Source organism: Mustela nigripes, chromosome 15 (assembly GCF_022355385.1).
Source record: "Mustela nigripes isolate SB6536 chromosome 15, MUSNIG.SB6536, whole genome shotgun sequence".
Taxonomy (NCBI): domain Eukaryota; kingdom Metazoa; phylum Chordata; class Mammalia; order Carnivora; family Mustelidae; genus Mustela; species Mustela nigripes.
The window spans coordinates 49688902-49712700 of NC_081571.1; the positions used below are offsets into that span (position 1 = coordinate 49688902).

General features: G+C 37.5%; 1 protein-coding gene across 1 annotated transcript in view; it reads right to left on the reverse strand.

Moving 5' to 3' along the window:
- DACH1 (dachshund family transcription factor 1) overlaps window positions 1-23799 on the reverse strand; it is a 426163-nt gene that overhangs the window by 178798 nt on the left and 223566 nt on the right. The window contains exon 3 of the mRNA XM_059378140.1: window positions 11512-11673. Coding sequence (XP_059234123.1) covers window positions 11512-11673 — 162 coding nt within the window. The remainder of the gene's footprint in view (window positions 1-11511; window positions 11674-23799) is intronic.

Sequence of the window (23799 nt, forward strand, 5' to 3'; positions counted from 1 at the left end):
AGAGAGAGAGAAAAAGAGAGAGAAAGAGAGATATCTAGCTATTTTATTGCTAAGGTCATATATTTTCAAGAAGAGGAATCTAAAGGAAGAAAAATAGCACCATCATTTACTAAGAGAAACAAGAAATTTTATAATCCTGACGCTCATTTGATATCTTTATTTTTTAAAAATTCTAGAGTGTGACATTTGCTCTTGATGTAGGCACAGGTTTGGACAATGATAGGTAGATTAAAAAAACAAGAAGAAAGTAAACACATACCTGTGTGCATTAACACCAGCAACTCTAGAAAGGCTGACATTTAGGTTGCTAAAGGAAATCATTTTAAAACAATATGACCATCTTGAGAAGATTAGCATTTTTTAACCTTGCTGTTTTTACATAAAATAAATATTGGACTTACATTGTCAATATATATACACCCATTGTTTTAACAAGCCCTCTTCCAAAAATGTAGTTGGGTTATCCAAAACTAAAAAATGAGAGAGGAAAATAGGGACACAAGCAAAGGCAAAATCATCCCGAAAGAAGAGAGCTCAGAAGGCTCTGTAACACAATTACAACACTTAGATAAATTATAGAGAAATAAAGAAAAAGCAATCTATTTCTAAAAAGCAGATTAAAACACATAGAGCTAATTAACTATTTAACAGATTATTTATAAATGATAGACTTTTTGTTTCTAAGACAAACATGAGTGAAATTAAAACAACTGAAATTAGTTTCAGAAACCCTTTTTTCTTCCATCTCTTATATGGACCTGTATCTTATAAGACATTAGAGATTTAGAATCCTAAGGCAGAAGCAAGGATGTTCACAAGGCCGCTGGGTTTGAGAGTGGCCTTGAATCACTCAAATAGCACACATAGAGCATGAGTATAAACTATTAATCACCACTTTATATTTAATAAAGTCATATCACCTTTCTATTTGCTTATTAATTTGTGCTTTCTTACACAATTTTGTGTTGGAGTTTGTTTTGAGCATAAGCTACCTTGCTAAGTTAAATATACTTTTGGGGGAAAAGTTTAAGTAAAAATACAATTATTAAATGTTCTATAAAGATGGCAAACCTTTCTTTCCCTGGATATCCTGAAAAGTAATATATTGTATAAAACAGATTTTCCCAAAGATCCCAACCAATGCAGTTCTACATGTAAAATTTCAGATGAATAACCCGTTTCTTGAAGCCTCATTTAGAAAAAGTGGAAAACTTTCCTGTGAATTCCTGAAATGTTATAATTTTGCAAGAACTCAATTGAGGAAAAGACTTAAATATGTGCCATAAAAACATGCACAGCGTTGGTAAGAATACAGAGCTCACATTTTCTTATCATTTGTTTTAACTTTTCAACAACTTCATTTTATATATATATATATATATATATATATATATATATTTCAACACCTAACATATATATATGGCTGGATACACACACATATACACGCAAATCCTCTCCTTTGTCCCTATGCAGATTATCACTCCCAGACTACAAATGACCCCAAGGAAGTAAGTACACTTCTTGGCTGAACAATTTATCAACAGCTTGAAGTGACAGGAATGGTGATTCAATCCTGTGCCCCCACATATCAGATGTAGGCCACATTCTCCAGGCTGCAGAACCAGAAAGGGAAAAAGTCCCTGTCGCATTTGCCCTTTCATAGAGATGGAAATATTATTAGAAAGGACATAAACAGACTAATTAAATCACAGCAGTATGGCTGGGATGACAGCTGGTACAGCGTGTGACTGAGAAGATCCATATCTGGGAGCAGGAGGTACTTCACTTCCAATCCATTCGCTATTAGGTGCTTTCAAGCTTGCTGTGCAGACATTAAATAATAACATCTCATTTCCAAGACCAAAACGAGTCAAGAAATAAAAAAGGCTTTCTAACCAAGAAATCTTTTGTGCAACAGAGAAAAAAAATCATTTACCACTCAGTTCTGCTTTTGAGATAAAGATGTAATAATGCCATTACCTTTCATCAGCGGGATCCTTGGAAATCAACACTCTTTGCTTATCATGCTGTGAAATACAAATAGAGCTAAAGGCAGGGTCTGCGAGGCACTGCTGCAGCGATATTAACTCACAGATCTGCCCTTTGTGAAGGAAACCGTATCTGTTTCATTAGTGCACACTCTAATTCAAAACTGTTGAAAATGAACTGCACATACTGTTTTAATAACAACATTCCTAATCATTATCAAACTGGTAATTCTCTCAGCACTGGATGTAAGGGTCTGTGTTTCCATTATAACCTGCTGTTAAAGAAAACCATATTTAAGTCCTCTCTTCTTTCCTCTTTTCCAAATGATCGAGGTTCATGGGGCGGTGGGGGGGATGAGGAGGGGGGACATCTAGAGTCTGCAAGATTATGTACGCCACATTATTTCATCCTAAGTGAATTGACACTTTCAGGCACTGATGTCAACGACAGCATTATTTACTTATTATCATTTAGTTATTCCATTTTGTATTCAATTTGACAGGCCAGGATTCAGACAGATGACTCTGTACGATTTTGGAATATTTGGACACTTTGGAGAAGAATCAGTTGCACAACTGTGCAGCGCCCTATCTGGTGACGGGGAAAGAGAGCTCTGAGTTATAAACTTGGGGGCTCGCACTCACAGGGATGTTGGACTATGAACACCCTAGTGACATCTCCAAGAATAAACTTTCTAATATCAGGTCATCCTGGGATATTTGAAACTTCTATCACTAAACATATATATATGTTATAATTTATAGAACCCAAAGTCAAAGATTCCATTTAATTGTGTATCGTCATATGAAGTTAAAATGTAAAACAGATAAAACAGTCATATTAATGAATAAAATGAGTTATCTGACATTAAAAGGGCTGAAGAAGGCCTGAGGTTATTTTAAACTGAAATGCTTGCTCCCACTATATTTTTGAAGTTTATATGAACATTAAGACATGTTGGTATAGATTGACAAGGATCATTTTTAGGGCTCCCCTCAATGAAAATTGTCTTTCGAGGGCTGTCATAAATGCTCTCGATACGCTAGAATGAGATGGAATCTAGCCTATAACATATCCAAGGGAGTATATCCTGCATTTCCTTATGTTTTATGATTATAAGAATAGAATATCAAATAAAATATTTTAATTTACATTTTTTAATCCGAAATGCTTGAATTATCAGTGTTACTTCACTGCTCTGTCATTAGTAGGAATAAGCAACATTAAAACTAAAACAAAAACATTAGGCTAGTGTTTCCTAATTATGTTCTTCAACTGCCCATATCAATTAAGGAACTTCATGAAAATGAAGCAGACACTAAATAAAAAGTGGAAATGTTCTCTGCATTCCACTTATCTATATCATGAAATATATTTAGTAACTCATACAGGAAGCTAGTTTGTGTTACTGATCGAACTCTGGTTATTCTATTAATGTATAACCATGGATTTAGAAATATATGCTCAAAAATTTTTAAGTGAGAAAATTGGTTTTATTAATTGAACGTATTTTTTCCATAAATAGTCACTATTATGATCACTGGTATTTCTCTTTTTTTACATAACCAATAAAGATATTTTAAAAAGCCATGAGAAAAAATGGAAAATGATGCATTTGCTAGAAAATCATGAAATGGGGCATAAAATGACCAGTTTTTAACGTACTCATGTGTCATTTAAAAATAATCTAATTTAACACTATCTTATACTTTTTGAGAAACTATTCATAATTCTACCACAATAACATGCTCAGTTCCTTCCAACTCTAATGAAATGGGGATATATATAAAAATATATATTACAAGGGTATAAAATTCTATATCATTTTTATATTTAAATTAAATATTTTCCAGCCCTTACCTATCATGTGTAATGGCTGTAATGGTATGTGAAATCGTGTATTAAAATATACTTAATGGTGTCTTGTTTTGAACATTTACATTATTTCAGGTTTGTGTTTTATTTTAGAAATCACCATAAAGTATACCTTCTTGCCTTTTATCTTCTATGGAGTTTTCAAAAATCAAAGAATTTTAGAGCCAAGAGGGTAACTGAGCATCAAGCTGCTTATTTATTAATAAGAAGGCTGAGAAATTAAGAGACTTATCTGAGTAGCTGAGTTATTTATTAGCTATGTTGCTACTAGAAGCTAAATCTTCTGTCATATTTTGCTCTCCGCTCTCCCATCTCAGTTTGTGGATGCATCTAAAAGGACTTACCTTGATCATGTTAGAAGATGTTTAAATTTTAGACACTAATTTTTGACAATTTCAGGCTAGCTGTCTGTTCTTTATATTTGCACATTAGATTACCATATTTAAAATAGTTAATAAAGAAAAATGCCAGAAGTATTAAATATCGACAAATGCATTGAAATGTATGAAAGAGTAGCTTACTACTTCTTAGATTTTTAATGTTGGGCTAAGCAATTTTGTGAGAAATGTCAGGATATGAAGACATCTTTTGCATAGGGAATGATGTGAACCATATGGCTTACTCACAATCGATCGAATTACGAATCATGGCAGTTCCTACACTTTCAAGAGATGCTTCTGTGGTCCTTCCATTAAAATCTCACTAATGTGACATTTGTGAAAAGGTTTATGTTTGGACATACTTTCCTCACCATATGTGAAGTCACAGAGCAAAGGCATCAATTTAAAGTGTTTATATATAAATTGACAGCTATCGGTTCTAAAATACGTCTCATTCCATGTGTCAGCATCCTTTTGGCCTTTTAGGGTAGTCTTGTGTGTGTGTTTCCATGTTTACAAGACCCTGGCTGTTCATATTGTTAAATTTACTCATCAGACAGGAAGAAGGATCTTACAAATCATTGTTAGGCAGTGAAACATTAAGAAAGTTTGAAAAAAAAAAAAAACTTTCCACATTTAATCTGTTAAACAATGGCAAATTTCTTATGAATCAGTGATACTGTAATTGAACTGGAGACATTTTTAGAGCAAGCTTGCTTTGGCTTTTTCACCCTCCGATTTGGAATCTGCTCACAGTACTGCCAGCTTAACCAAAAAGGATTAACTCTCATATCCAACTGAGAACACAGATAATTCTCAGTAATTGGTAAAAAATGAAGATGAATGGGGCTGAGAGATAAGGAGCAATTAGCTCATCAGCAGTTACAGCTGTGCACTCAATCCGGAACCATCTCTTGAGCCTCGGCCCCTTTTAAAAAACCTAAGCAGAATAAGCATAGGACACCCCTCCCCAAAAAATTGCTGTACCTGCCCATCATTTCTCTAGTCTTCCATTTTATTTCCTTACTATACAAAGACACCTGTCATAGCATGCTATGTAAATTACTACCTCTCTCAGGACCTATGTCTAAAGCCAATCTTCTTTTTAAACTTTTTTTTTTTTATAACAGAAACCAAATGACTACTGTAGACACTCTTAAATTCCCTGTCAATCGTTTCATTATAGCAGCATCATCTGTTTGAAAATATAAGCAATTCCCTCATCTAATTATAGGAAGGATTTGAGGTTCATTAACATTGCCAAGGCAGAGGATCCAATGTGCAACTGCAGAGCTCTGCTTGGTGGCCTGTGTACTCAGTTTCCTTTTATTTGCTTTCTCAAGGTCTCCAAGACTTTTTCCTGAGATCATAAAATTAATTTTTCCTTCCAAATACACACGTGAGTTAGAAGAAAGGAAATGACTACAGCATAAACTATTCTACTTCTGCAGGAATGTTTTTGTGTGTGTGTGTGTGTGTGTGTGTGTGTGTTTTTAAATAAGAGGATGGTCAGCTGGGTAAGATAATTTTATCTCCTATCTGCCTGGCTTTTCTTTGCCTCCTTTTTGGTGGTGGTGGTGGTGTTGTTACTGCTGTTGATGGACAGAAATAAGGAGTAAAGAATATTAAGGAAGAACACAGCTGTTCATCCCAAACTCAAGTTTTTGCATTTGCTTTGAAATTCCCACATCCCTGTTAACGATTGCAACCTTGAGCGAATGAAAACAAATCGTACATCTCAGGCACGTGAGGAGTGTGGATTTGGTGGGTCATTGCATCAGCATACTCTTGCTTGTGTTCCACGGTGTTCAGAAAGAGACATTCTGAAGTCTTAAGATGACTTCACTTCCTTAAAGAAATAACAGCAGTTAGGGGTTTCTGACTATAGTTTAAACAATGAGATTTTCTTGGGACATCTGTTTTGAGATCACATTTTGAATAGATATGAACTCATTTCCTACTAAGCAAGCCATCTACTATTGTTGATAGCTGTTTACCAGTTCTATGAGTCAGATATTAGCTAGTGGCAAAGGTCCCTCTTAAATCCTCCGAGCATTCTTTAAACTGTGTACATAGTGTTTTCCTTAAATAAAATGTTAAGAGAAGGTAAAAATGCAGTCTTTTCCTGCCTCCTGGTAAATTATAGTGCACAAAGTCTTGCACTTGGGAATAATATTTAATGTATTTATCTTTGAAGAGTCATTTCCTTTGTTATCGTTAGTTAAGGGAATAAGATATTAGGTTTAGCAAGTATTTAAATAACACAGAAACTACCAAGATGCTCACTGTGTCAATATTTATATAGCATTTAAAAACTAGAAGTAAAAATAAGTTTCCTTTATTTAGATTAAATCGACTGTGATTAATTTAGTACCCTCAAAAATGTGCATGATGCCCCTCAAAAGAGATAAGCAGATAAAACACAGCTATAGATACTATGGGATTGACCTTGGGTTCACCGGTTTTAAATTCTGCCTTTCCAATATCCTAGTCCCAATTTCCAAGCAGCACTTTTTTAAGCTGGTTATGTAGATCAGTCCCTAAAGCAAAAAAATAGCAATTTATCTGGCCTGTATGTTGTGGATAGTGTTGCCACTAAAAAGAATCCAGGACATTTTTCCTTCTTATCTGCAATGTAGCTCATATCAGCCAACCTGTCACAAGATAGTACTTGATATAAACAAGAGATTGCAAAGACATCTCAGTAATCAATATCAGGATGGCTACAGTATGGAAACCCCAACCAGTGCATATCATTTGTCTCAGCATCTATTTCTATGGCCAAATGAAGCATTAATTCAAATCATAAATCTATGGTGATTTAAATCTGGGAATGAGCACCTGCCTGCTTTAATGATTTATTTTGTACATTTCAGTAAGCAGGAGATTTGTCCATATGAACTGACAGGTCACCTTCAGATGCCAGGAGCGGACTGTTTATCACCATGCAGACTAGCATCTCATCTTAGCAAGTAAATATTAAACTAAAAGAATCCAATTGATTGTGGATGAGGGAGAATGGAGACACGGCCATATATTTTACTCAGTGTGCTGATGCCTCACTCGGATCTATCCCGAAGTCCTCACTTCTTCCTAAAATGATCATTCTGGTGGAAAGATGTGAGCTCAAGGTTACCATGTAAAATTGGGATATAAAATAATAATTTGTCAGTGTCATCAACTGCTCTAAAGACCTTCTTTTTTTTTTCCTTTTTGGCTAATTTTGACAATTCATATTAAGAACGGGAAGGAGTCATGTGTAATGAAAAGATCCCTTCACCTCACTAAGCCAAATCAAACCAAACCAAACAAACACAAAATCTGTTTTCTGAGGCAATATGGATTTACTTACACCCGGGGTGGGGGTTTGGGGGTGGGAACTCAGGTAATGTTCTGACACAGGAGAACCTAAAATGTTCACCAGAACTTATGAGCTAGATGAGTACGAGAGAAAAACGAACCCTGAAGTGATCTCAAAAATGTCACTGTATTCAGGCAGGGCTGAGCAGCAAGGGATACATCATGTAAGTAGCACCCCTCCGAGGGGCTTCACGCCTTCAAAGAGACAATTGATAGATTCATGAGAGCGGTAAGGTTGTATTCTGAAATATAGGCCTTTGAAATTCTTGAGATTCCTCCTGGAATCCATATGCTTCTATACCACTTCCTGCCCTAGCTAGCTGATGCTCCTGGATCCTGTTTTGACTGCCTGCTTACGTAACCATTCCTCCCATACACTGGATGCTCCCTGAGTACTGGGACGGAATTATAATCATTTTGTGTTACTAGAATGAGCTAAAGTCAAATGCAAACAAAATCCAAAGGACACGAAAGCTCCCCCCTCAACTGACTGACAAGACTACAGCTTACCAAACACCTAACAGAGACAAAGGGAAACAGAGAAGGAAATAGTTCATGGTTGTAGAAAGAGGAAGAAGGTAATTCTCAGGAGGGCAAATTTGGAATAATAATAACAGCAAAAGCAGTACCAGTATGATAACCTTACTGGTGACCAAACAACGGGATAAGCAGACGTAATAAATAAACACTTGACTAACAGGATCTCCTTTAATTCTCGTGGTGTAGATATCATTATGCCCCAATATGCAATGTTAGGCTCAGAAAGTTTACATAACTTTCCAAAGTCCCAGAACAGGTAATTGCTGAACACGTCCCAAGAGGCAGGCACTGCTGTCAGAAACAGAGAAGACGGGGGGCCGTATAAAGCAACAGCCCACTTCAGCAACTACTTTGATCTATGCAAACTCAACTCAACACCCAGGAGTTCCCTGTACCTTCCTCACCCAACCCCTCCACCAAACCTTCTTTCGCTGATCTCTAGAAAAGGAGGGAGGGGGTGTGCTCTGGAAGGATAATAAATCATAAATTCTCAGACAACAGCAGCATGTGAGACTAGAATAAAAATGACAATGATAACATTTCTCCCCCCCAAATCAGCTACATATATCTAACAGAAATGATATACCTGCCTCAAGGACTAGCAATGACACCAATGTTAACACACTCTAAAAATATTAAGACTCTGTAGGAAAATTCAAATAAATTTCTGCTCCTGATTCAAATTGGTGTTGGACGGTGGGGGTCAAAACTAAAAAGCAACATGAAGAGCCAACTAAATACCTTGATGGAAGAAAAGTGATTTCCGCCAACTAGAACACGAAAGAAAAGTCAAATTGCTTCTTTAAGTCATTATGGTAGCCCATGTGCCAGAATCATTAAGTAAACCACAATTTGGTCAGTAGGCAAATGTTATTCCATAATAGCAAATATGAAATGTATGTCAATGCCTAATTATGAACCATGTTCTCCTTATCTTATGCCTATTGGATTTTCCAAAGTCAACTTCTATTCTGCTGCTCAGGAAATTCAAACAGAGATTATCATGTTTTAATATCTTTTGTTTTCAATGTTATTAAATTGCTTAATTTAAATATTCCCATTCCCAACACCAACTAGCAAGAACAGCCTGCAATAAACGCTTACTCTTCTAAAATTCTGAAAACAATCCAGATTGTTTTGCAATGGTAACTAAAATTTATAGTGGTCAATTACTTGTTTTTTAAAAGTGTCTAATTTTGTTCTACTTTACAGGCCAAAGAAGGAGGCTGCTTATTTTTTTTTTTAAATGTACTTAATAGTTCCAAAAAGAGAATTATAATTCATTCATTTTATTTCAAAACAGTTTTTATTTTTATTTATTTTTTTAAAGATTTTATTTATTTATTTGACAGACCGAGATCACAAGGAGGCAGAGAGGCAGGCGGAGAGAGGGGAAGGGAAGCAGGCCCCCTGCTGAGCAGAGAGCCCGATGCGGGGCTCGATCCCAGGACCCTGAGATCATGACCTGAGCCGAAGGCAGCGGCTTAACCCACTGAGCCATCCAGGCACCCCTCAAAACAGTTTTTAATTATCCAAAGTGTGAATTTATGTGTTTGAACCATGACCTTAACAGCCCGCAGCCCTCTATCCTCGCTCTAGGACCCGCACAAATGCAAGTGGTCATGTTGTTCTTCTTCCCTTCCCGCTGTAAGGCCATAGCTTTGGCTTTCTTCCACATCTTTTCATCCTTCTAAGAACTGCCACCTTCTCTATAATCTATTCTCAAATCAGCCCCATTATCACTGCCTCTTTTATATTTCCTTTGTGTAGTGCTATGGGGAAAGTTCTATTTTCCCCTTTTCTCCTTTAGAAGCTACCCTGTGGCATCACTGCAGCAGCAATGGTATTTTGCATATTGTGTATATATTTGACAATTACTTCCTATGCTAATATTAATAGCTAGCATATACTCCCATGGAACTGCTGTAAGAATGATTATTACTATAATCTGTAGTATTCCTTCATATACTCTTAACTCTCTGACATTGGACAGAAGGTAAAGAGCCACTGAGTATCCAAAGAAATAATCTATTAAAACACTGCATGGAGAAGAAAATTTAATCGAACTGCCAAGAATGACTGCGTCCTTCATGAACATATGTTGGATAGAGTATCTTATACATATCTTGTAATAGCCAAATTTCTCTTGCTAAATTATATTTTGAGCACGATTTCTAAATTTTAAAGAGAAACAATACAGGGCAGTGGCAGAATACATTTGATTTCACTGACACAGAGATGCAAAAGATATCATCAATAAAAATGTTAACTCACATGTGAAGTTGTATTTGAAAAATGAACTACCCAAGTGAGTTCTGCAAAGTGAAAGCTGTTGGTTTGGATTTAAACAATGACTATTCACTTTTCATCTCTTTCCCCAAACCTCAAGGAAAAAAAACAATCAAGAGAAATTGAACTTGTATATTTACAATGAGAGATGCTGATAATGGTCATATATATATATATATATATATATATATATATATATATATAATTAACTCTCAACATAATTCTCATTCTTGGCAACACATGAAAGACTTGAATTTATATGTCCTGATGCTGATGCAAACTTATTTGATAACAAATCTATCAGGAATTAAAAAGATAAAGTATGGGTTTGCCTGTAATTATGCTAGTCAATCTTTAAAACTTCTGATTATTGGGGCTCCTGGGTGGCTGTCAGTTAAATGTCAGACTCTTGATTTTGGCTCAGATCATGATCTCAGGGTCGTGAGATAGAGCCTTGCCTAGGGTTCCATACTGGGCGTGGAGCCTGCCTAAGATTTTTTTTTCTCCCGGGGCGCCTGCGTGGCTCAGTGGGTTAAAGCCTCTGCCTTTGGCTTGGGTCATGATCCCAGGGTTCGAGCCCTGCATCTGGCTCTCTGCTCAGCGGGGAGCCTGCTTCCTCCAATCTCTCTCTCTGCCTGCCTCTCTGCCTACGTGTGATCTCTGTCTGTCTAATAAATAAATAAAAATCTTAAAAAAAAAAAAGATTTGTTATCTCCCTCTGCCCTTCCCTACCACTCACACACGCTCTCTATAAAAGATGAAGAAAAAAGAACTACACTAAACTCAAATCAACTAAAATTCTGACTATTAGAACTTACTTGTATTACAAAAGATATTAACCAAATGCTGTTAGCAGACTTTGCCTACAGAAAGCTGACCCTGTGTTAAAAAATTATGTTGCTAATTATTTATTCAGAATGCCTGTTGTTAGAGGGGCAAATAGCACCTCCAAAATATCCACTATTTTCTAACCTAAAAAGACCAGCTTCTTGAATGGGCACTTGACGGTTCTGTTCCTGAAAAGGAAGTAATTTGGTACCTACAAGATCACAAAAGTTTCTGTGAACGTATAACTTACCGACACTCGAATTCATGTCCCCATTTTCGGAATCTGCTCCATGTTGGCTATTAGAGGCATGATAGTTGCTCATGGCTTCCAATTTGATTTTTTTCACCTTCATTGCCTCGGCGATGGCTGCATTGGTAGCAGCGGCAGCTGCTGCGGCTGCTGCTGTCAGACCTTAAAAGAATAAATTAAAAACAAGATAATTCAAATTCTGATCTTTCATGTACCAGCCCATGTACTTTATAGAGCACATATACAAACATATGAGAGTATCCTGACTCCTCTGGGCGCAACTCTGATAACCTGTGTTCATTCCCCACCAGCCCAAGAGAAAACACTGATAGGATGGGGAGAAGGCACTCTAAGCTCCCAAATTAAATATTCGCAGAAACATCATTCATAGGTAGAAGGATCGCAGTAGACATGCATCCAGAATTCTCTCTCAAACAGACCAGTTTGAATATGTTACTCCCTGTTTAAAATCCTCTGCAGCTGCCTAGAGAAAGCGGGGAGGAGAGGGATGCTTAGCTCAATTCACAAAAACCTTTCCCTAGGAAGTGGAAACCTACCTAATCACTCCATTTTCTTCATCCTCAGGCCACCCTCCAGCCACTTGCACATGCCACCAATAGACACACGTGCCCTGCCTCTGCGAGCTTGTGCCTTCACACGTGCCTTTCCCTTTGTCTGGAATAGCTTTGCCCCATGGCTCCCTTCCCTGACCTCCCGGCTGCCAGACTTCTGGCCCCAGAGCGAACACTTCAAACCACTGTGCCATGTTTGTCCAGAACAGTTCACCTTTGCTCGTCCAGAGAGTGGGACGTAGGAGTGGACGTGAGACTAGACACAGAATTTGAGGCCAGACTGTGGCCGAACAGAAAGCGAGGGCCATGCCTTATGGACAGGCCATAGATAGCCCACTGAGGTTCTGGAGAAGGGGATGGGTTTGTTTTTCTTAAAGCTGTAAACTTTTTTTTTTTTTTTAACCAGGTCAGTTCCTTTCATCCTGGCATCCCTCACCTGCAAAATGACAGACTTGGCAGCATCTGAATAATCTCCCCTAATTCTAAAACTTTTGCAGTCCAGGATATATAACCCTGCTCCCCATCCTCTTTTTTTTTTTTTTTTTTTTGCTATGGCTGTTTCAGAGTTTGTGACTACAGCGCTCAGCTCCGTTTGGATTTATCTGTGTGATTTATTTGCACTCCCAGCTGGTGGATTGGAGCCGGAACACCTCTCTCCTATTTTCCTCCCCACTAATCATCACTTCTAGTTACTACAGCAAATAAGTTACTGCCGCAGAAACTGTAAGAAAGTCTGTTGTTGTTGTTGTTTTCCTAGAAATCTCTATTTTTTTAGAGGTTAGAAGAGCTCACCTTCCTTCATATCAGACCAAAGAGGCCTTGACAACTTTCGCCCCAATGCAACAAGACCTTCAGAATAGATCTTTGAGTGAAAAACTGATAACTAGCTTCTAAAAAGGCACTGATGTAAACTCAAAGAATTCATCTGGGTCTAGCGTGTACATTTGTTGCCTTTTAAGTCCCAACTTGAACTGATTCTCTCATCTTCCTATGATTGAATTTACTCCCCAGTTACTCATTTCCTTCAAAGGTGTTTCAGAACATTCTCTTTCCTGTTAAAATTCTCCTCGTGTTTCCCAGCAGCTCTCTCTTCCTTGATTTTGCCTTGTCACAAATGTGACCATCTCACATGCCCCTTCCTGTCTTTGCCTGGTGTTGCTCCATCTCTAACTGATGACAGTTCCAGGTCTTTATCTTTTTTGCTTTTTGTTTTTAAGATTTTTTTTTAAATGTATTTATTTGACACAGAGAGAGATCACAAGTAGGCAGAGAGGCAAGCAGAGAGAAAGAGGAAGGGAAGAAAGCTCCCCACGGAGCAGGGAGCCCCATGAGGGGCTGATCCCAGAACTCTGGGATCATGACCTGAGTTGAAGGCAGAGGCTTTAACCCACTGAGCCACCCAGGTGCCCTTTTATCTTTGTTTTTATGCAGCAGGTAAATCTTGGTAACAGCATTCAAATAAGGAAGATAAAACTACAACTTGAGATATGATTGTTATTATTATTATACACATCTGAGTCAAATTCAGTAGCATGAACTATAACTATGCATGATGTAGCCACAATATGAGGATTAAATGAGATAGATCGCGTGAAGAAGGCCATATCATATTTTGATTTTGAGAGACAGAGAGAGCATGGATGGGGGGGCAGGGGAAGAGGAGAGAGAGACAGAATCTTAAACAGCAGCACGCTCAGCCGGGGCCTGATGTGGGGCTCGATCCCACAACCATGAGAGCATGACCTGAGCTGAAATCAAGAGTCAGATGCTCAACCGACTGAGCCACCCAAGTGCCCCCGGGCATAACATGTTGTTAAACAGTAGGCATGCCCTGCACTCTACTCCCTCAGAAAGTCCAGTCCTAGCTGTTTCCTGCCGGATATGATGGACTGGCCACGCCCCCCTCAGCTAGAAGAATCTTACTTCTCCTTAGCTGGTGACACTAACCCTTGACCTTTAAAAATATTTTTTTTACAATTTTATGTATCTGATCTTATTTATGGTACTATTCTATTTGTCCACTTGACTGTCTAACCCTGCAGTTTTACATTTCAAATACAAATTTCAAAAGATACACAGTGGTTTCCCGCCCCTTGTCCATGGGAGGTACGTTCCAAGAACCCCCTCAGTTGCTGAAACCACAGATGGTGCTGAATCTTCTATATACTGTGTTTTTTCTATACGTTCATACCTATGACAACGTTTAATTTACAAATTAGGAAGTAAGAGATTAACAGCAAAATAGGACAATTATAACAATAAACTGTAATAAAAGTTACATGAATGTGGTCTCTCTCTCCCCCTCAAAATATCTCATTGTACTGCACTCGCCCTTCTCGTGATGACGTGCGATGATAAGCTATCTGTGTGATGGAGTGGAGTGAGGGAATGACGCCGGCGCTGTGACACAGCGTTGGGCTACTAATGACCTTCTGATGATTTGTCGGAAGGAGGATCATCTGCTTCCAGACCGCAGTTAGCCAAACGGGGGGAAAGGAAACCACAGATAAGGGGGACGACTGGAAGCATGTGACCTATACATGCTATCACTGAACTACATAATACTTATAAGTATTGCATTTTTTAGTCTAGTTTAACGCAGTCAGGAAAAAAGCGATGACATTTTCAGCCGTTGCTGATTTTAGGCCCACTAACTCACCTGGCTTACAATTCTTAATTCTTTAATAGGTTTCAGATTCAAGCAATTTTCTCCATTTCCCCGGCTCCCTCTAGTGCCGCCGGCCACCCTTTCTTCCGGGGAGCCCTGTAATAATCTCTCAACAGCTGGCACTGTCCCCACTTCCAATCTCTTGGTCTTCGTACAGCAATCACCATAACCTTGTGGAAAGGAAAATCCAATCACGACATTCAATGCCTGCTCTTGGGAGCAAGCCAGTGTTTCACCTGGCTGTCAGGACCTGTCACGCTCGGTGACTTGCCTATCTGTGCAGCACATTCCGTCCCTCGGCTCCCACTTGCTCTCTGTGCTCCAGACACGTCGGCCTTCTCCCATTTCCTCTAGCGGACTCTACATTCCTTTCAAAACAGACGTAGGACATGGTCCCATTTCTACAAAAGTCTCCCATCCCTGCCCCAGACCAGTCACCTGTCCATTATCTGCGGCTCTAGGAGTAGCAGCCTCAGCCTCCCGACTCTTCAATCTACCTGGGAAACAATGATCACCATTTCAAGAATCAGCTCAAAACTCACTTCTTGTGAAGAACTGACCCTCCTTACTACTCCCTCAAGAGGAGAACCAGCCATCCTGTCGTTTGTGTTCTCAATCTGCTTCATGTGAGCTTGCCATCCTTTGTGCAACAGAATCACCCAAGGCGCTTTCAAGCCACTCAAATGGCTGAGCCCTAACATAGGACGTCCTGGCTGGGACTCCTGCATCTGTATATTTGGGGGGTGGATTTCACTGTTCCCCGAGTCATTTCAGTGTGCAATCTGAGAGGAGAAACTCAGTCCCTTGAACTCTTTAATGCTCTTTTGTGGGAAGAAGGATGGGAGGTGCCAACAGGTACGGCAGGTTTAAGGCTAGCTCCTCTAACTAGGTTCTAACTCCAAAAGCACAGAAACATGTCCCTAATATATGCATCCCAAACATCGACCACAATGCCTGCCACACATTGTCACTGAATGAAAAAACACTTCTGAAACTAGATTCCTTGGACAGCCACAAGAGAAACATGGTCACTGTTTTAACAATAGGTGTTATTAAAACATTTTGTTGATATTACAATCAATGTGAAAATACTAGGAGTAGCAAATTTCATGAATCTAATACAAAGCAGGACTCTCCCATGTTACCTCTGCCTAGGGCTGGAGAGGATCACCAAATAGCTCACCCACCCCACCCTCTGTGTTTACTGTACTTCCTGTTGGCCTTGCAATGGCCCTTTCAGATCTCTGATGTAATCGTCAAACCCCTCCGACTTGCTCTTAGAAAGAGGTCCCATTGTATATTTTGTTCCAAAATGAAGTTGTCTTTGAAAAAAAAACTATAATAAATTCCCAAAATAACTCTAGCTTTCAGTCTACATAGAGAATTCAAACTGTGAAAACATTTACATGTCTTCAAGGATTGTCTACTTGTGTAAATACTGGTAACCCACGACCTTTATCATGCACTGTTCCCTCTCTGCCTCACGTTTTTCTCAGAGCATTTGTTCCCTCTGACTCAGATTCACAGATTTTTGTCCTGTCCACCTTCAGTATCCCTCCCTTGAGTACATTATATTGCAAATTTAAAAGTGCTTTAACTCTTCCCAATCCAGACGAACCATTTTTATCTCAGAACTAGGTGATTCCGGGTTTCTCAAAGTGACAGTGAACATCAAGTCCAGCTGTCTCGTATGACAAAGTGAGAGGTGGTCTCCCCCAGACACACATTCGCAGACTATGTCTGGGACGGACTGAGGACTCTGTGTTTTCACCTTGCAACAAAACATGCGGATTCTGGTGTTCACTGCCCTTAGATTATTTGAGGGCTGTAATGGACACTAAAGTGTGTCCACATCTTACAATAAAAGTTTATTAACCAAGCAGATCATCACTGCCCTTGTTTTCAAAAGTGAGTATGCTTAAGAATCAACAAGGGAACTTGTTAAAATATTAAATCAGGTTCAACCAAGGAATCAGAGTTTGAGACAGACTGCTCTAGTGGGATGTAGACTTTGTAAAAATAAGTCTTCTTGTGCCTTGAGCCTACCAGAGCAGAAGCAAAAAGGCCAGCCAATGTAATGTAGCACTTTGTGCTACTGACGCAGCAATCCTGCATATTATTAGCTCCGGCAACCACTTACACATAGGAATCTGTTCGGTATGTACAGCAACTGTTACCGAAATAGCTTGAGTAATCACTCCTGATTCTTTAATTGTAAGTTTTTCACCAGATTTCCTTCTCTCACTGGGAGAAAAATTACAAATGTGTGTGTGTGTGTGTGTGTGTGTGTGTGATTATATACTGAAGGAACAAATAAATAATCTCCTATACTAAGAATGATTAACCCACCTATTTTACCTCACCAAACTTACTTTTTTACACTCTCAAAGAATATTTAAATATTTCATACATCAACAACAAAAACATGGACTAAACAAAGCTTAGTTAGATATAATTTCATTTTATTCTACAAGATCCTAAATCCAATGCAGTCAACAAGGGAGAAACGTACACTTAACACTCGTTTCACACTAATAAGATAATGGATTAAGAAATACTTTGTTGGGGTGCCCAGGTGGCTCAGTGGGTTAAAGCCTCTGCTTTCAGCTCAGGTCATGATCTCAGGGTCCTGGGATCGAGCCCCGCATCGGGCTCTCTGCTCAGAAGGGACCCTGCTTCCTCCTCTCTCTCTGCCTGCCTCTCTGCCTACTTGTGATCACTGTCTGCCAAATAAATAAATAAAATCTTTAAAAAAAAGAAATATTTTGTTTAAAAAGATACTTTCCTTCAGAGGAAAGATAATAAGTCAGAGTTTGTACACTCCGAGACCTCCAGTTAGCCTTCAGGAAAGGGATCGTACATCAAAATGAGAGTAAAGACCATAAACCTTATATCATGCAAAGATATTTTTTTTCTTTTCTATGAAATGTGGAGCTCTCCCTTTATAATATAAAAGTATAAAAACATAAAACATAAAAAACATAGAATTCTAAAAAATATAATCTACATCTATAAGCTCTACATTTATAATATAAAAGAATAAGCAGATGTTTACAAAGAATTTTAAAACACAGATTTTCATATTGTCCAAATTTTGACACAAACACACTGTTGTGGGCTTCATGCTGCTCCGCTCCTTCGGAGAAAATTCTGTATATTTTTAACTGCATATTATTAGTTTTCTTTATTCTCTTCTTGGCTTATAGATTTCTTTTACTTTCATTTTTTGATGCTCTACTCAAATATTTAAAATTCAACTTGAATAAGCGACTGTCATGGAAATTACTAGTCATCTAAACTCACTATCATATAGGAAGTAGACAGACACATGATGGTTAAAAAAATGGACTTCAAAAAGCTATACAAACTTTGGGCAACAGGCATCAGATATATATGGGATATTGCTCCAAGTTATATAATTCTTAAGGCTTCAACATTCTCATCTCTAAAACAGAGATATCAATTCTGACTTGATAGGGATGTTGTGGAGAATAAAAGCAAAATAATATATGCAAAAGCATGGGCACATTCTTAGCCCTCCACAAATGGTAGTAAATTTTATAAAGTAACCAGAATATCCATCCTGCCCTTATGTTTCTTTCCCTTGGTTCGGCTACTCACAAAACGATAACTATGGCAAAAGCTACCTAACAGTATAGAGTGAGAATTTAGCCATTGGACAAATGGAAATCTAAAATCCACGCTTCTGTCTAAACATTTTATTTAGTAGTCTACACTGATCTTATTTATCTTAAAGTTACTAAATCTCCACTCTGCGCTGTATTGATGCAAAGCCTTCACTCCAATTCAATATCCTAAAACCAATCCACGGGTTTATTTTGGGGAAGAGAAGCAGGCATTGTCACCACTTACAAGTCTTATTTTACTTTGCAAAGATAGCTTTTGAAAGCATAAGAAAAATGCTATCAACACAGCCTTTAAATCTTTCAAATGCTATATACAATCCTGATGACTCTTTCTAAAAAAGGGAAAAGTATCCCCATTCTATTTATTTCAAATAAGTTAGTCCCCCTTGTGATAAAGAGTAGATTACAACTATAGATTATAAATATCAATAAAAGAGACATATTGCTGTCAAATTCTTTCTCTGATCTGTTTGTTTTTGCTCATTAACTTGAAAGGTCCAATCTTTGATCTTTGGTTTCAAAGACATCAAGATGACTTCCAAATGTTTGATATGTTGTCTACTTTTACATCACATTCCATATAAAATGTATTTCCCAAAATGTAATGGTTAAATAAAATGAGTTATATGCAAAAAAGAGTAAGCCATCAAAGCTCCCATATGATAGACTTTTTTATTAGTTTATGTCACTTTTTATCCAAATTTAGAAGAAACCATTTTAAAGATGTAGTAGGTTATAGCCCATGGTAGTTATTATTAATATTCTGGGATTGATAAGTTATTTATGTCTGGCATTCTTCCTACTGATTATTCAGGGAGACAGGCGGCTTATAAATATCTCATCACTCCACCGTCACAGAAATTTCATCGACAGTGCTCATGCACAGCTATTAGCAATATGAATCTAACCATTACAAGAAGGAGGAAAATCGAACATGTGGCATTAATACGCAGTCCTGGTTCCTAACCATCTGATAGGCAGATGGTGTGAAGCGGATTCTCCAGCTGAAATGAAGGGGCACATCATTTAAAACCTTGTTTGCATTCTAACTGATATCAGTGCCATATTGATATACATGATACATCATGGCAGTATTTGAACAATCTAGTTTGTTTCAGTCATAAATGTTTACTGCCTTGTTTTTTTTTTTAATCTTATAAGCATGTTCAGAAGAGTGTATTTTTAATTTATGAAACCTATTGTTTACTTCTGTTGAACTAGAAGATTAGTGGAAAGCAGGAATATTAAATTACTTCAACCACAGCAATATAACCAAGACAGATGAATAAAGTAGGTTTCTATTTTCAATAAAGGATGTTAGTAAAGGAGTTTTAAAATTAGCACAGGCATTTTGTGCATTAAATGCATTTATTCATTTAAACCTTCTGGCTTTTTTTCCCCCCCAAGTGGCATACAGAGAAACTTAATGCTTTACATTGCCATTCATTTAAAACTCTCACTGTGTGCAATTAATCTTGTCCAACAATTCAATTCAGAAAGTAAAACATCAAAAAGCATAGTTCAATTCAACAGTCATTACTGTGAAGTAATCTTTCTGCTCCTGACAGTTCCTATAGACTCTTTGCAAAACTCTGTTGAAGGTGCATTGTAAGCTCCATATAAGTTTGAATTACAACTCAATTGAAATCACTCCAAGTCTTAGAAGAACTTTTGGCTCAACATAACAACTTGAAAATACCAGTACCTTTCCTGTTCCCTGTTTTCTTCCTATCCTTATTTAAATACCAGCTGTCTAAAAAACTGACACTAATTTTCAGTTATTTATTTTTTCAATACTTTCTAAATAAAGGAAGATTGTGATTGAAATATACCTGTCCTCACCCTTGAATGATTAAATAACAGAAATGATAAGCAACTAGAATAAGCAACTTAATTGTGAATCAGGGTAGACTGAAGATTTTGAATGTGAATTTGTCTCCTAATGTCCATTAGACTGACTTTTCTTGCCCTTTAAAACGCATTTATATTCTGCAGAGAAAAGGAAAATTGATCTTTGAGGCCATTAATGGAAACACTCCCTATACCAGTTTTCAGTTTTTCAATTGATTTAATTAGATTTTTAAAATGTTTGGATTAACAAAACCCCCCACTAATTTGGAGAAATATATGGAAAGAGTTTATTATAATGTTGATAATGCTAATCAATCAAATAGACATCAAATTTAGCCTTCTTATTCTGAAGAGCTTAAAATCACAGTCTCTCAGAGGAAAGAAAGTAACAGCAGTAGTGAAGTCGGTGGAGGGAACACCATGGGGGTGTCTTTTGGCCATGTGTTAAATCACTGACGAATTTCCATGGAAGTTTTTGAAACACTCAGCTTCTGACAACTAACTCACAGAATCAGGCTGGAACACAATTAATTACAATTTTTAAATTACTATGGTTTAAAATAAGAAAAGAGGTAATTTATGAAAAGCTGAAGTTGGCACAAAAAGGTCTTGAATATATAACTCTCACTTTTACTCCATCTGTTAACATTACCGCCTTGAGAAAAATAGTTAACAGCCACTTGGGGTCTAGACTTCTAAAGCATGGAGATGAGAAAACTATCTAATGCGACCCTTTTATTTTACTGATGATGAAACTTAGGGGCAGTGAGGTTAATCATTTCTATAAAGTCACACCATTAAATAATGATAGAGTAATCCCAATTCCCTTAACTCCCAGTTCAGCATTGACCACACTGACTCTGTCAATAAATGTAAAAAGAAAAGTACAGAATACAGTAAACTACAGAATCATTGAAAGAAAATGAATCTCCTTTGCTCAAGCAGCTTATAGATTGTATAGGGAGGCAAGGTTATAGACACTCCAGTGATGTCACAAGTATCAGCTGACTTCACTGAGAAAGCTCACCTAAATGTTCATCTGTAATTCATAGAATTTGGAACATATCTGCCACTGAAACACTGGTCTTTCAACTTCAATTGTGCCTGCAACTTTTAACCTGGACTAGGGGTAAAATACAGTATTTATATTAGCTTGAGTCTTATATTTTCACTACGGCACAACAAAAAAAGAGAAGAACAAATCATTATTTTCCCCCTGTATCTTGAATATGGAACAAATTCTAGAAAGAAACAAATTGAAATAAGTAAACTTTGACTCTAATTCTCTTTAAAGCACCCTTGTTATTATTCACTATTATTCCATCTCCAATACACTGATCATTAGATGTCCTCACGTTTGTCTAAGGCCCAAATATTTTTACTACTCACATGACTCATCGCCCTCAATTACTCAGTGCAATGACTCCAGGCAGGTGCCTCGTACTAGCCTGAGAATAACTGACAGTGTGTGACATTATGAAAGGATTTTTTTAAAGAAGCTACTTGTCAATATATTGGTGACAGTATAATAAGTGAAAAGAAGAAATGGTGCCATAAATTTAATTTCCTGCAAAGGAGTCACCCCATTGGCATTTTAACTTACGAATAATCTCCCCAAATGTTCACCTACGTTTCTCAACACCTAAATCCTCTCCTAAATCTTTTGATACTTCAATAAGCCTCTCGCTTTTTTCCTTTTTCTAGAATTCAGATAGCATGTGGTTGTTGGAGAGAAGGAGAGAGGAAATAAGAAAAAAGTGTCACAGAGGTGGCCATTTTTAACATGAAGTCTGACGTTGCGGGGGTAGAAGTAACTGGAAAAGGTGTGGCCACATCCTTTTCCTGATATAGGAGTGCACGTTTTTTTCAAGGAAAAGGCACAAGGAAGAAATGTAATTATATAAAACACACACACTTTATGAACAGTGTTCAAGGTCTGTGTTGGGAACAATAGACAGCCATGATCACTGAAAAACAACAGGAACAGGGGGACTAATTGAGACAATATATTCCTCACCCCTCTGTCATTAGTTTCTAACATTTCTATCAACATCTCATTTAATCTCCACAAGCAGCCGAAAAGGTAGATATTTTCCTCATTTGGTTATAAGGAAAATGTGAACGATGACAGGCCAATTGTAGTACTTGGAAAAAAGAGGGTTTTGGTTGAAGTTTTTGAGTTGGATTATAGAAAAAGAATAATCCTAATTAATTTAGAAGTGTACATAATACAGCCATGCGATTGGGAAAATGCATAAGAAATACAGGTTAGGGGCACCTGCGTGGCTCAGTGAGTTAAGCCTCTGCCTTCGGCTCAGGTCATGATCTTAGGTTCCTCGGATCCAGCCCCACATTGGGCTCTCGAGCAGAGAGCCTCTTTCCCCCCGCTCTGTCTTCTGCTCTGTCTACTTGCTATGTCTCTCTCTCTGTCAAATAAATACATAAAATCTATAAAAAAAAAAAAAAAAAAGAAAGAAAGAAAGAAAGAAATGCAGGTTATAGTTCATAGTCTCTAGTGGTTAGTGGTTGTCCTCTCTGGACAGTGGCATATTGAACAGATGCAGCCCTATCCTTGGCACACCTTTGTAATCAGAGTCAAGTTACTTATTTTTTATTTTTAGTATAGCAGAAAAATTAGTTGTCTGATTTTGAAGCAACCTTGTACTTTATCACTCAAGAAATAAATGCTATCTATGTTTAAAACCATTCTCCTTTTGAGGTTTCATTAGTATAGTCAACCCAGCTCACCTAGGAATGGAGCAGGTGGATGTCAAGGAACAGCTACCCATGGTTATTATTACGCACTTCTGCTTTCCTGCTGTGAAAAATCATTATTACAGAAAGAACCATTTAATTCCTAACACGGCAAGGAATGTGAGTCTTTTGTGTATTCCAATAGAACCTTTCACTTTATTTCAAAACAATAGTAAAAATCTTAGCAAATCTTCAATTTTCCTTATATTCCTTTATTTTAAGAGCAAAGTCTGCAGTTAGACTGATCCAGTGGCTTCTCTTGACCTAATTTATGTTGTACCATGAGATTCTATTAAAAGAAACTAAATCACTGCAGTAGATTTATTCACCTTAAATAATTTAAGCTAATTGAAAAAGAACCAAACTAAAACTAAAACACTTCTCTCAAGCATTCAACTCCTGCATGTCAATTAGTAATTTAAACAACCAGCTAATCACAACAGCTTTATGAGAAACACGGACCTGTGCTATGTACACATTTCCCTACCTTCACTGAGCTGAAGACAGAAACAAACACCAATTCTGAGTCTGAAAGTATGTGTTTCTATTCTGTAGTAATTAGGCAAGTCCAGTGAAATATTTTCACAGATGGAACTAAGATTTTTCTCAGTTTTCCCAAACAATTTTGAGAAGAACACAAAGACAAATGAGAGAAATACCTGGAAAAGCATATCCAATCACTCTTTTGACAATGAGTTACGGTGTTCCAAATTTATAACCGGACTTGAGCGGAACAAAATTAAAAACATTGTTATTCACAAAAGTTACCACATCATAATAACCAGGAACCGGATTC